At 43.2% G+C, this 12,862-nt stretch overlaps 1 protein-coding gene across 3 annotated transcripts in view; it reads right to left on the bottom strand.

Moving 5' to 3' along the window:
• Pctp (phosphatidylcholine transfer protein) overlaps window positions 1-5,527 on the bottom strand; it is a 42,149-nt gene extending 36,622 nt beyond the window's left edge. Inside the window, exon 1 of one of the 3 annotated variants that reach the window (XM_076936036.1) lies at window positions 5,340-5,527. In XM_076936036.1, the coding sequence (XP_076792151.1) occupies window positions 5,340-5,480 (141 nt within the window). In that variant the 5' untranslated portion in view covers window positions 5,481-5,527. The remainder of the gene's footprint in view (window positions 1-5,339) is intronic. The other 2 variants (XM_034507233.2, XM_034507234.2) reach the window with 2 other exon arrangements.
• Between the last annotated feature and the right edge of the window lie 7,335 nt (window positions 5,528-12,862).

The following is a 12,862-nucleotide window of genomic DNA, read 5'->3' as shown; positions in this document are numbered from 1 at the left end:
TGACTTATATAAACACCAAGCTAGAGGATTTTTATTTTTGTTTTTTGTTTGTTTTAATGGTCGCTAAGATTTAAAAAGAGAGAGAGAGAGAGAGAGAGAGAGAGAGAGAGAGAGAGAGAGAGAGATGCAATTTACTTTCAGTTGCACAGCTAAGGCTATTGACAGGCTCATTTGACCTCAGCAGAGCAAGTGCCATGGATTTACATAAGAGAACTAGAAACTGTCCAAGTGTTATTTCCAGTTGACCTTCACAATCCCCACCTGATAGAATAATCACTTGTAGATATAACTTGCCACACCACACCCTCCTGACCTGGTCTAGAGAGAGGCACCGCCCACGAGTAGTTAGCAGAGTTTACCTGTGCATGCATCACTGATTACACAGCTGCCTTTTCTAACCCTGAAAACGCTCCCTGTGGAGTGCCCTGACCTGGCTTCTCAAAGCATCAAAGTGTCCTTCCATTCCTCCAGGGGACAAGGTGCCCTTGTATAGCTGTAGGTACTCAACAACTCCAGCCATTCTAAAGGACTTAATAAATCTGAAATAACTAAAAAGTAAGCATTTTCACCAATATGAAGTCAGGGGTCAAAGGTGAAGCTGCTATGGCTTCAGACTGTTAAGAATACAGTTTGCTAGATCTACGTAATATTTCAAAACTCTCTAAGAAGCTGAAATGGGGTGAAGACCTAAGGGTTGCAGGTGGCCAGGTAAAATAATGATTGCTGACCACGCCCACTCAGCACACTCAACACCAGAGAATGAGCTGATTGCTTCCATGGCTTGTTCTATTTGGTTCACATAACGATAATATGACGTGTGGGCTATTAGCCCATTTTTCAGACAAAAAAAACTGAGGCTTAAAAAACATTCAGAGGGATATTTTAAGAAAAGACAAATTTATGGATGAAAGCTTCTGTTTAGTATTACCCCCAAAACCACTCTGATTCATCTGAGAATTGGTATAGTCTTATGACAAAGCATCCAGTATGTCCAAATGCTTATCTATGAGTTTTCAACCCTTCTCAGGATTCCAGGACCAAATAAAAAACATTTTACTACACCTAAAGCCCCCCAGCAGAGGTTGATGAAAGACAGGACAGATGGCAAAGCTTAGCTTACACCTGGGAACAGAAGTGGGGCTCCCTACACAACTCCATCCCCACAAATCTAACCCTTGGATCAGCATGCTCACACACTCACCCTGAGAGAGAAGAAAGGCTATTGCCTGTCTCCGTATGCTCCAGGACCAGGTAGAAAAGAGAAGAGCTGCCCCAGTCTCTTACAGAAAAAAAAACTCTCACAAGTGCCCAGCTTGTAGACAGGCTGGCCCTGCTTGCTTGTAAACTACCTACCGTTCAGTGAGTGTCCTGAGTTTGGGAACTCTCCTATTCATCACACTGACAGCCAGAAGGGTAGGAGGAGAAGGTAGATTAGGTCTAACATGCAACAGTTTAAAAAAAAAAAACAAAAAAAAAGAAAAACGTCTGTGGTATAAACTGGATTGGATCCAGCTATGGGATGGTAGGTGAAGCTTCTAATTCTGCTGAGATGAACTCCTGTCAGCCAAGGTCATCTGAGCTTCCTTCCCAGGGCTGCAGTGCAGCCGGATCAATGCAGTTTCACTGTCCTCTAGGTCCTGGAAGAGCTTCTTGAGGACAGCAGTGCCAGGTGGAGCCATCACTGGGACAGGACTGTTGGCTCCTCACCTAGCTGAGACACAGCCAAGGACTACAATACACCAGGGAAGTCCTTTCTCTTCACCTATGTAGAGTTGACCTACTAAGTCATCAACCGCATCTGCCTAACCCAAAGTTGAGACCTCTGTGTGCCAGAGTCAGTCTACAGACCATGTTCCTGACTGTTGCCATGGTAACACAGTCCAAACCTGCTGCAAGACATGACTGTATTTCACCGGGAAACATCTCCTAAAGGCCTATGGTTCTTCTTTTCAGAGAAGCTAACAGAACTGCTCAGAAGACCACACTTGCTCCAAGGGGTCGTTAACCGGAACATCAGGGACAGCCAGTCTTACGACAGACATTGGTTCTGCCTTCAGCAACTCACTGCCCTGTTTTCAACTATTTATACTATTACTCGGACGAAACAGACAAAGTACAAGCAAAATGTTTGATGTTGGAGAGAATGGTCCTGAAGGAACTTTCCATGGGGAACATGAAGTGACTTAATAAAGAGGAGAGCCATACCCACATAAAAACATTGCTTATCAGAAGTCCCCACCTAGGAAGGTATGTAGGTTGGTGCATGGCTGCATGCCCCTAAATGCAAGCACTTGAGAGGAGGCTGACACCAAAAGACCATCCAGAGTTCCAGGAGAACCTGGGTTTCCAGGCTAGCTAGCGCTCTGCATCAGATGAATACAACTAAATGAGGAAAAGTTTCCATCTGTCCAAACAGCAGGATTCAGAATCATTTTCATCTTACTTTAAAAGATGGTAAGATTTACTTTTTAACTTAAAATATAATGTATCACATGGAAGAATGCTCCAAAGCCTCTGAATTTGTTTTTAATCTTTTCAAACTATCATAGTAAACCAGTCACAGCCGCATTTATATGTGAGCACAGTTTGTCTTCTTCCTGTCCTCATTTAAATAAAGGATGCTAAATGGAAAACCACAAGGGGCAGCAAGATTCCCACTTCAAGCAAACTACCTCTGATACAGAGGACGAGAGGCCAAGCAGCCACTCACCAAAGGTCACCTCGAGGACATCAACATGCTAAGCATGGTCCTTAAATGCCCAGAGTCCAACCAACCTACACAGTATCTTCCTAACCAAGCCACCGGAACCTTCAGAAGCGACACAATCTTAGAGTCACAGCAAGTCACTTAAGTCACTGTAGAGCACCCGTAACTATTGAATAGATATATATCCAGTCTTTGCTCTCTTTTTTAATATGTTAATAGTGAGGCAGTCCATCTCTCCCAGGATAAACCATTCCACATTCCAGATGCCCTACAAAGTATGATGTAGGAGGCAGCGTAGAGAAGGGGCTTCATGGACAGAAAGCCCGAGTGTTACTCTGGTAACACCTCTTAATCCCAAGCCTTGGACACATCATGTACCTTCCTAGAACTGAGATGTCTTTATATTCATGTACAGAGGATGGTCTACATCCAAAGGGGATGGGAAGACACTGCTGGAAACGGTGAGCTGAGACTTAGCATCCCATCCTACCTGTGCCTTCTGTCCAGGCCCACAAAGGGTTAAAGAAACAAGTGTGGGGCCAGATAGCTGGGTTGAGAGGCTGATAATAATCTTGAACCAACCAACTCATTTCCTCTACACGCTCCTTTCCAAATGGGTAGAAAGGCGATGATCGATAGCATCTATCCTAGGGCTGACATTTGAATAGAGTACATCAATATCCTTCAAGTATCCGGTACCCAGATTATAAGACAATATGCTGCAAGTGTTAGCTATCACAATGACTGGTAGTAATTCTGTGACTAAGGATGACATGAAATAGCCATCGATAAGATCACAAACCGGCTTTTAGGTGCTGAACATGTGGGACACGGGACCGTGAAGAGGCAGAAGGCCAAGGGACCAGTTATAAAGATGAAGCAATACCAGGTGAGAGGTACTGGGAAGCCAACCTCAAAATGGAAGAGAAAGGGGAGGGACGGAGTGCTAATGCCTGGTACACAACTCAGCCAGTGCCTGGTTATGTGGCTAGCAGGGAAAGTGCAGGATCTCAGGGAGCAAAAGGAGTGTGCCTGAAAGCATCCTGTCCACTTCCACACAGGGAGTTGTTAAAGTCTCAATAGGATGTTGGTTCTGTGTGCTGTGTGTGGCACGTGGTCTCGTATTCACCTTGCAGTGATTAACTGCCAACCTTAGCAAAACATGAACAGGGTAAAAAGTGCACTCCCGTGTGGATGCACATGAGCACAATGAGCGAAAAAACAAGGCAGCAGCTAGAAGTTCTTTATGTGCACCGGCGTGTAAGTGGGACGTGGCACAAAGCCATCTGCCAGGCTGATAATTATCATCAGTAAGTTTCTGTCCCTGACATGACAGAGGCATACAGTAGAATTTCCTATTGCTGACCGCACCAAGTAGCTCTAGCTCCAGAGGACAGTGCAGCCTGGACATCGATCCAGGCTGCACTGTGATCTCACGGGGGAAGCTCAGGTGACCTCAGCTGACAAGAGTCCACCTCTGCCTCTGACTAGAAGTGCCATCCACCTTCACACAGTTCCGTCTAATCCAACTTGATCCACAAATGTCTCGTACTAGGTTGTGAACCCTCCAACTGCATCTGTCCTGAGCTTCCCTGCGCCTCTGTGACCCAGTTAACTTCAACCCTCCTGGTCTGCTTCCTTCGCCTGTGAAATCCAACACTACCATAATAGATCGGTATCTGGATTCCTTTGCTATACCACTGTGGTCTTGTGCCAGGGAACTTCAGTTGCCTACAGCAAAGCAACTGAGGCCAAACCTCCAGTTTCTCCCACCTGGGTAGCTACTTGGTTCCAAAGGCTTCTTACGATGCTACAAGACGCTTAAGCAACTCCACTCTTCCTCCCGCTTCCAGTGCTCTTTCTGCATGAAATTTCGCAACTGAATTATTAAATATATCTTAAAGTTAGAACCCACAGAAGACAGTCACTAAATTCATGGGATTGCTATTGTCACCTCTTGGCCAATTCTGAACATTCAGTCCCTGAGTCCTGTCTCTTTCCTACCTGCCTCAGGACATGGCCCTTCCGCACCCGCACAGCATCAGCACCCGTCTGACAGAAGGAAATGGCGTTTTCTGCAGGCATGGGCATAGTCTGGGGATCGAGTGACCAATGTTTTAATTCTCCTAACAAAAATTGGACTAAAGTTGGGCTAAACTTCCATACTACTCATTGTTGTCTATCAGCTGATTGCTGCCAAATGCCTCTCTTGTGAATGTAGACAACCACACACTCCCATATGTTCATGGACACGTTGCTCCAGCTCAATATTTGAACCCTGTATTGGGCCCGTTATAACCACTCCTAGTGAAAGTCCAGACCCTAGACCGGGTACTTTTGGCACCTTGCCCCATCTTCAACCATGAGCCATTAAATACAATTCCCTGCTCCCAGGACGTTTGATTGTTTGCAAACGCTACAGAGTAAAACATAAATTACAACAACTCAGAAGTCCAGCAACAGGAATGACCTGAGGCTGAGCTCGGACAACCTCCCAACCACATAAGATCTACACAGGGTAAAGTAGCTCCGAGGAGCCTAGCCTTGCTACAGAGCAGTGGAGTACCCTTGGGGAGTCCTAACCGAGGGCCCCAGGCCCCTGATCTCCTCCAGCGGGCGAGTCAGCTGCTACCTGGTCCAGCAGCCGGTAGATGGTTATGCCTGAGGCCTCCACCAGGAGCTGCCAATCGGCCCCGGCCAATGCCGGCTGCTGGATCTCCGCACAAGCCTCCCGGAACTGCTGGTCCGAGAAGCTGCCTGTGGCCCCCGCCATCCTTCCGCAACCGGAATACAGCGCCCCAAGCGCAGGTCACCCACTGGCCCTTAGAGAGATCGGGGGCGGGGTCACAAGGTGACCCCAACCTGATTGGCAGGGAAGAAAGAAGGCGGGACTTGGTGGAGGAGGCCGGACGTGGGAGGGCAGGGTGGAGAGCGGAGGTTGCGGGGGAGGTTCCAGGTCTCAAGGCGGGCGGGGCTAAGCAAAGGACAAGAAGATAGGAAAGAAAAAAACTAGAAAAAAAAAAAAAAAAAAAAAAAGCTAGCTTTTATCTTGGAAAAGAAGGAAGGGCTAAAGAAGTACTGGGGGTGGGCCGCACATCCCATGCTCACCTCCACACCCTTCAAACCCTACTCCTCCACCTCTCTGAAGGTGGAAGGTCTCTGAAAGGCATTTGGGGAGAGGACAGAACACAAATGCTTGAAATTTTCAGAGGTCAGATGCTAGAACTACATATTTTTTTTTAAATGCTATTATTTCTGTTACACATTTTGAAACACTATTTTGTGAATCAATCCCTTGGATTCACCAGTAAGTACATGGCACGAAACAATTAAGAAATCAAATTACAATGGACAAGATTTTTGCCAACCCAGTGTGTACAAATTATATGAAAGATATGGTATCTGGATTTCTGCAGCTTGCATAATTTAGGTCTTCCTGCAACTCAAAGATCTTCTTGTTCATTTGAGTCTTGTGTTACAGATTCGCTAAGCAGAAATCTGCAACCTGGCTTTGAATAAAGTAGGGAGTTTAGAGATAAGTGTAATCACCACTCAATTGCCAAGACTGTCTGGAAAGCCAAATTGGCTAATCTGTGAAATGGGGTCAAGGACTGTGCTGTTTTAAATAGTTGAGGGCGGGTAGAGTATGCTTCCCCATGCCTACCAAAGTGGTATTTAATGATCATTCCCTCTTGTTTTGCAGTGATAAATGGAAATGCAATTCTTTAAATACTAGGGGGAAAAAATCGGAAAACAAAACCAAGACCAAAACTAATGAAAGCCAGTTTACAGAAGCCCCAGGATCACATTTGCCACAACACAGACAAATTACTAGTTTATTCAACTCAGCCTTGATTTTCTTGTACAGGACTGAAGGAAAGTAAGTTATTCCAAAACACATGAAAGATTGCTTCACGACAGATTTCCTTGCCATTTTAATGGTGGCTGGTAAGCTTTCTCACAGCTGTAAACAATTGCTGAAACAAACAAGCAGTCAATTCACCCGCACCCAACAAGAAGACCAATGTGGGGGATTGCCAAATATCTTCAAGGAACCCACTATGATGGTGTGCCTGCTGAAATTGGAACTTTGTCACCACAGAAATATCAATGAGTTGAGACAGGCCCAAGAGAATAAACAGGACCATAGAAGATACAAGAGACCAAATTCAAAGTGCATTTATTGTATGTGTTTAAATATGTTGTTTGTCACATACACACACACACACACACACACACACACACACACACACGGTTATTTTTCTATGTTAGTACAGGACACAATGATGTTTCCAAGAAGTTTTTCTTTCATGCAGCCCCTCCCCCCAAAAATATATATATATAATGACTCTTCTTCTGTCCTGTACAAAAAACAAAACAAAACCAAACAACAACAACAACAAAACCAATGCTGAGGTGAATAAAGTATTAATTTGTCTGTGCTGTGGCAAATGTGACCTTAGAGCTTTTGTAAACTGGCTTTAAATAGTTTTTTTAAGGCCTGTTATTGGTGATTTACATAAATACTCCAACCTGTTTCCTTTATGAGAAAATGTCTTTTTAGGGGCTGTGGGGTAGAAGAACCAGTTCTCACAGTGAAGACCTGGCTAGTCTTGAACTCACAGGGATATCCCTGCCTTTGCCTCCTGTATGCTGGAGAGGAAATGTGTTCTAGATGAGCTGACTACACAGCCCCCCCCCCCCCAAGCTCCTGGTCTCAGCTGTAGAAATAAATGCTGGATAAGACAGACCAAAAAGAGTTTTATGCACACAGCTGAGAACAAAGAAGTGTGGGGTAAAGTTCAGAAAAGGGAGGCAGAGTGAGAGCCCCAGAGAGGTACAAGCATACAGATGTTTCAGAATGGCTAGCATCTACCCTGGTGCTTCCTCATCCCACACTCCCCATCCCTGTTCTGCAATCCTGCATCTATGGAGAAACTCCTGTTGAGACGAGGCTATTGAACACAAACACGACCAGAAGAATGAACCCTTTCTGGCACCCTTTTGACACCTGTCCACTTGTAGCAAATATGCCACAGGTTATATCGTAAAGTGGAGGAACAGGTCTTGCTGCTGGGATCAAGTCATAAGGAGTCCTGTCATTCTATGCTTACCAAAGAATGTCCTCTAGACAACTTAATGTGGCAAAGATGAAGTACAGGTCCATTGCTGGATTTAGCATGGATTTTAATCTCTCTCCACTATCAGAAGAGCATGCATCTCCTTGAGGATGAGAACTTCCTGTCTTCATCTGAATGACAGAGAGTTCTTGGAGGATTCAGGCTTTATACAGGAACTCTGGTCCAGCTCCCCATCTGCTGTAGGTAGAGCAGCATCTTCAAGTCAAGCGCAAGCACTAGCACCATAGCCTGCATCCCTTGGACTTTCTGTCTTCAGGGGTTTGGGGACACCCAAACATAACACTTCTGCCTTTGATACCAGCATTGAGAATGGACGAGAACCACGGGGAATAAGTAGGCACACTTATTTGACTTAGGACCATTGACCTCAGGATCTCTGGGTTGTTGCCATAATCAAAACAGGAGATATTTTCACAACTAGGACACATGGAGTTACCACAGAGAACATAACACCCACAGGAGATGGATGTACAAAACAGAAGAGTCACCTGGCTCTGAGGAAACAGGACCTATGACATGGTTCAGTGGCAGAGCAGTTGCCTAGGAAGCAAAAAGCCCCCGATCTGGTTCTTACAAATAAAAATGACAATACCTGAGGTAACAGCTCTCCATATGAAAGGATTAGAAGATGTACAATTAGAACCAAAAAGGTTCTAATCTTTTAATGAAAGCAAATGATCATGATGATGAAGAAGAACCCAATGTGAAAACAACTAGTTAGTGCATTTAAAGCAAGCCAAAAAAAAAAACCAAAAAAACAAAACAAAACAAAAAAATAGGCTCAGAACACACACACATACACATTTGAAACAGTTGAATTTCTACAGATGGAAAACAGTTACTGAAATGAATACTTAAACATCATCAAACAGCTGTCTTGCTATATATAATGTACGAGTGCTACAGGAATGAAGAGGTGGACCTGCCTGGACAGCATGGGGAGATAGAAAAACTGAAAGTGTGAGTGAGTGACTAAGGTCCATCTAGCTATGCAGAACCGCCAAGTATTTCTGACTTGGATCCCAAAGGAAGAGGACAGGAAGGTGGGGTGTGGGGGTGAGTAGGTGGGACGGGGAGATAGAGAGGAGAGAGGGTGAGAAGGACTCAAGAAGATTAAAATGTAATGCAAATGTTCATCAACATGTAAAATAGCACAACGTGAGGCCAGAGTTCTGTTTAAGAGGTAGATAAGAGATTGATTAATGTGGTGTTATTTAACTGTGCAAGTAAACACAAGGGTATGAACTCCCCAATGTCAATATTAAAAAAAAAAAAAAAAAAAAAAACTAAGCAAAACAAAAGTGAGTACAATACTTAAGTATGTATTTCACCAAAAGACTAATACCAAATAACAGGGGGAAATGCTCAGCATCACTGGCCCTTAGCACAATTTGCATTAAAACCAAAATGAGGTATTACTATATAATTATTAGAATGGCTAACAGCAAAGAATTGATCAGGGCTAGGGAGGAGGCACCATGGGAAAAGGTGCTTGCTGCAAAGTCTGGTGAGCTCAAGCCCCTGAACACACATCATGGAAGGAGCAAACTGAATTTCACAGGTTGTCTTCTGACTTTCACACATGTGTTAACGGCATTTATAACACACACACACCACACACACACACACACACACACACACACACACACACACGGAGGCAGAGAGAGAGAGATTAAATAATAGATAAATGTATTTTTTGTATTTTTTAAATTAAAAAGATAAGCCTGATAAAAGAAGTGTTGGCAAAGCTAAAAAGCGCTCTCTCTCTCTCTGTCTCTCTCTCTCTGTCTCTCTCTGTCTCTCTCTCTCTCTCTCTCTCTCTCACTCACTTCTTCTTTGCTGATAGGAATATAATTGTCTAAATACTTGGAGAAACTCTTGATAATCTCTTAAGAAGTCAAACGCATAGCTACCATACCTTCCAGCTTTTCCATTCCTAGATATCCAGCTAGGAGGCGTATTGTTCACCCTGTAGACTGTACACACATCATCATAGTCATGCTTACATGGTCAGATAATTAGAAATAATCAAGGTGTTCTTCAGTGAGTGATCAGATAAAACACATTTAGTTATGTCCATCAGTGAAGTACTAATTAGCAAGAAAACCTTAAATGATGAATGTATCAAGCTGGGAATATAATTCAAGTTGTAAAGTATTGGCCTAAGATGTGTGATGATCCAGTTTTAACTCCTAGCACTGCCTGAAAAAAAAACACACACACACACACACAAAAAACCCTACAAAAAACAAAACTCTGTTTGCATGTGTGTGTGTTTCTACCTTTATCCATTAAAATCATGTAGTACCTTAAAGACTTGTCCCTCCTCCAATTCCCTGTACCAGTGAGCACACTCAGTGATCCAGATCTTAGCTTCTATACACCATCTCTGCTAAATACTTAAAACACCAGCTGATTATAGGTTCAAACAGGGAATTTATAAACCTGGGACACTGTGTGCCTGAAACTAAGGAGATGCTCAGAGAGCACTGAAGTCATGTCAAAAAGATTCAGGAACCGGCTTGTGGGACTATCCGCTGGCAAAATTCTGGGACATGTGACATCAAGAAAGAATAAAGACAACAATGGATTATAAGCAAAGATTTAAAAAGAAATTGTGGGGCTAAGGAGATGGCTTCATTGCTACATTGCTTGCTACAAAAGTGTAAGGACCTGAGTTCTATTCCCAGCATCCACACAACAAACATGGCCCTGGTGAAGTACACTTGAGCTCCCAGAACTAGGAAGGCAGAGATAGATGCCTCCTTAGCCTACAGTCAGTAGTCCCTAGGTCCCAGTGAGAAACTCCATCTTAATAAACAAGGTGGGGCCAGAGAGATCTCTCTGCAAATAGAAGTTCTGAGGACCTGAGTTGAGTGACCAGAATAGAAGTAGGGAACTTATTGGCATACATATATGTACACCAGCTGACACCCACATGCATGTCATGGTATATACACACCATACAAACAACTCTAGTAATGAATAGTAATGTTTAAGTGATGGATGGTTTCTGAGGAGCAATATATGAGTTTGACCTTTAACTTACACTCATACATACATATCCACAGACACTCAACATGCAAACATACCTCCACAAACACCTGTGCCCACACACGTATGCATGTTCTCAAACAAAAGATCTATGTCCATTGATTAGGGGAGAAAGATATGGAGGAGAAATGAGTGGCAGCAGAGAGGAAAAGGCTCCATCTCTTTTAGATGAAATAGAAGTGAAATAACTAAAGAATTCCCTTTTTTTTTTACCCTCAATGTTTTGTTTGGTTTAGAAAAGGATCTCCAACAGATGCTAGGCTGTTATATGAAAGATTGGAGGTGATTTGTCAATCACCTCAGAGGACCGCCCATAGGTTTCTTAATACATATGCTCAGGAATGTGTAACTCTACAGAGAGATGTGGTCATCTTTCCATACCTGATCAAAGATCAATAGTTTCCCAAATAATAGGACAACTACCATTACGGTGCCTTGAAATTATACAAGGAGAAGTTGACAACATCATCTAAACACTTCTTTTTCCCCAAATCTTTAACCTGTAACCAATCATAAGGCACAACTCAAATAGAGGAAGTAGAAAATCTATCAAGATACCTACTCTAATTAAAAAAAAAATGATGAATTGAATCTGTTCCAAAACTCAAGAGAAATAACAACTATGTGTGATATATAAATTCTAATTGGATTATAGAATCACTAAGCTCTATGGACATTAGTTAATCAGAGAGCAACATGGGGAAGGAATTGTAGAAGTGGGAAGGTCCTCGGAGCCCTGGTCTTCATACTCTGACCAAATGCCACTCTGTCAGTGAGTCCTTCCCTGACCACACCTTCTTGAACCTCCAACTCAGGTTTTCTTTCTCAGTGTCTAAGTTTGACCTCATAATAATAATAAGGGATATTTGAATATGAAGCTTTTAGATGATGTTATAGAATTATTCTTAATATCTTTTAAGCATAGGAATGATGTTGTTGAAAGAATGTGGCTTTCATTCTTGGGAAACGCAGGCTAAAATTCCCAGGCGATAAATACTATGCTCCTCGTAATTTGCCTTCAAATGTTTCACTTAAAAAGAAGTAAATATAAACAAAATATAAACAGCAGATGAATTTAGAGTAAGGGCACCCAGGTCTCTTGTTGTTTTGTCCCCTCAACATTTTGATACAATTGAAACTATAAGGTTAATACTAACCTTAGGGGGAAATCTAGCAATATGTTTTTCTGGGTGTCTTTGTTTCTTCTCCTGGTTCCAGGATGAAATACCCTGACAAAATCAACATACGGGAGAAAGTGGGTTTGTGTGGGTCCCATTCCATGGTGCAAGAGCTTAAGAGCGTGGGTCATCACAGTCAACAGAGTTAATGATCACTTGCTAGGCTTCATGGTTTTTAGGCACTGCATGCAAAGGGGACTCTGCTGCTGTGGGTGCTAATCTGAGGATGAGTGCCACAATCTTCTGGATGCTCTGTTACCTGTAGAGTCCAGTGTCCTGATTAATGACATCCTTTCTTCTAGATATGCATCAAATAATGACCCTTTAATCTCCCCCTTTTGGACCTTCTCATGACCCCTTAGATTATACAAGTTAAGACTTTTCATCTTGAATAGGCGGGATCTATGCCCCTGCTTAGCAGACAAGTATCTATAAAAAAATGGAGCATTGGCCATCATCAACCCTTAAGATTAAAGAATCAAAGTCACCAAGGGGGAAACTGAGGTAGGAGAGAAAGACAGAGAAAATTAAGAAGACATGGGAGAAGAAAAAATTTCTTGCTCCTCTTCCTCCTCCTCTTCTTCTTCCTCCTTCTTCTCCTGCTCTTCCTCCTCAGTCTGGTGGAAGTCTCCTGCTAGATGAGAGTCATGAGTTTCAGCACAGGGCTGGTGAAGTGGCTCAGCAGTTAGAACCATATGAGCACTGGCCTGAAACTGAATTCAATCCTCAGATCCCACAAAGTGGCAGAAGAGATTGGACCTTCACACATGTACTATGGCATG

Source organism: Arvicanthis niloticus, chromosome 6 (assembly GCF_011762505.2).
Source record: "Arvicanthis niloticus isolate mArvNil1 chromosome 6, mArvNil1.pat.X, whole genome shotgun sequence".
NCBI classification, from domain to species: Eukaryota; Metazoa; Chordata; class Mammalia; order Rodentia; family Muridae; genus Arvicanthis; species Arvicanthis niloticus.
This window is presented reverse-complemented; position numbering and strand designations above follow the sequence as displayed.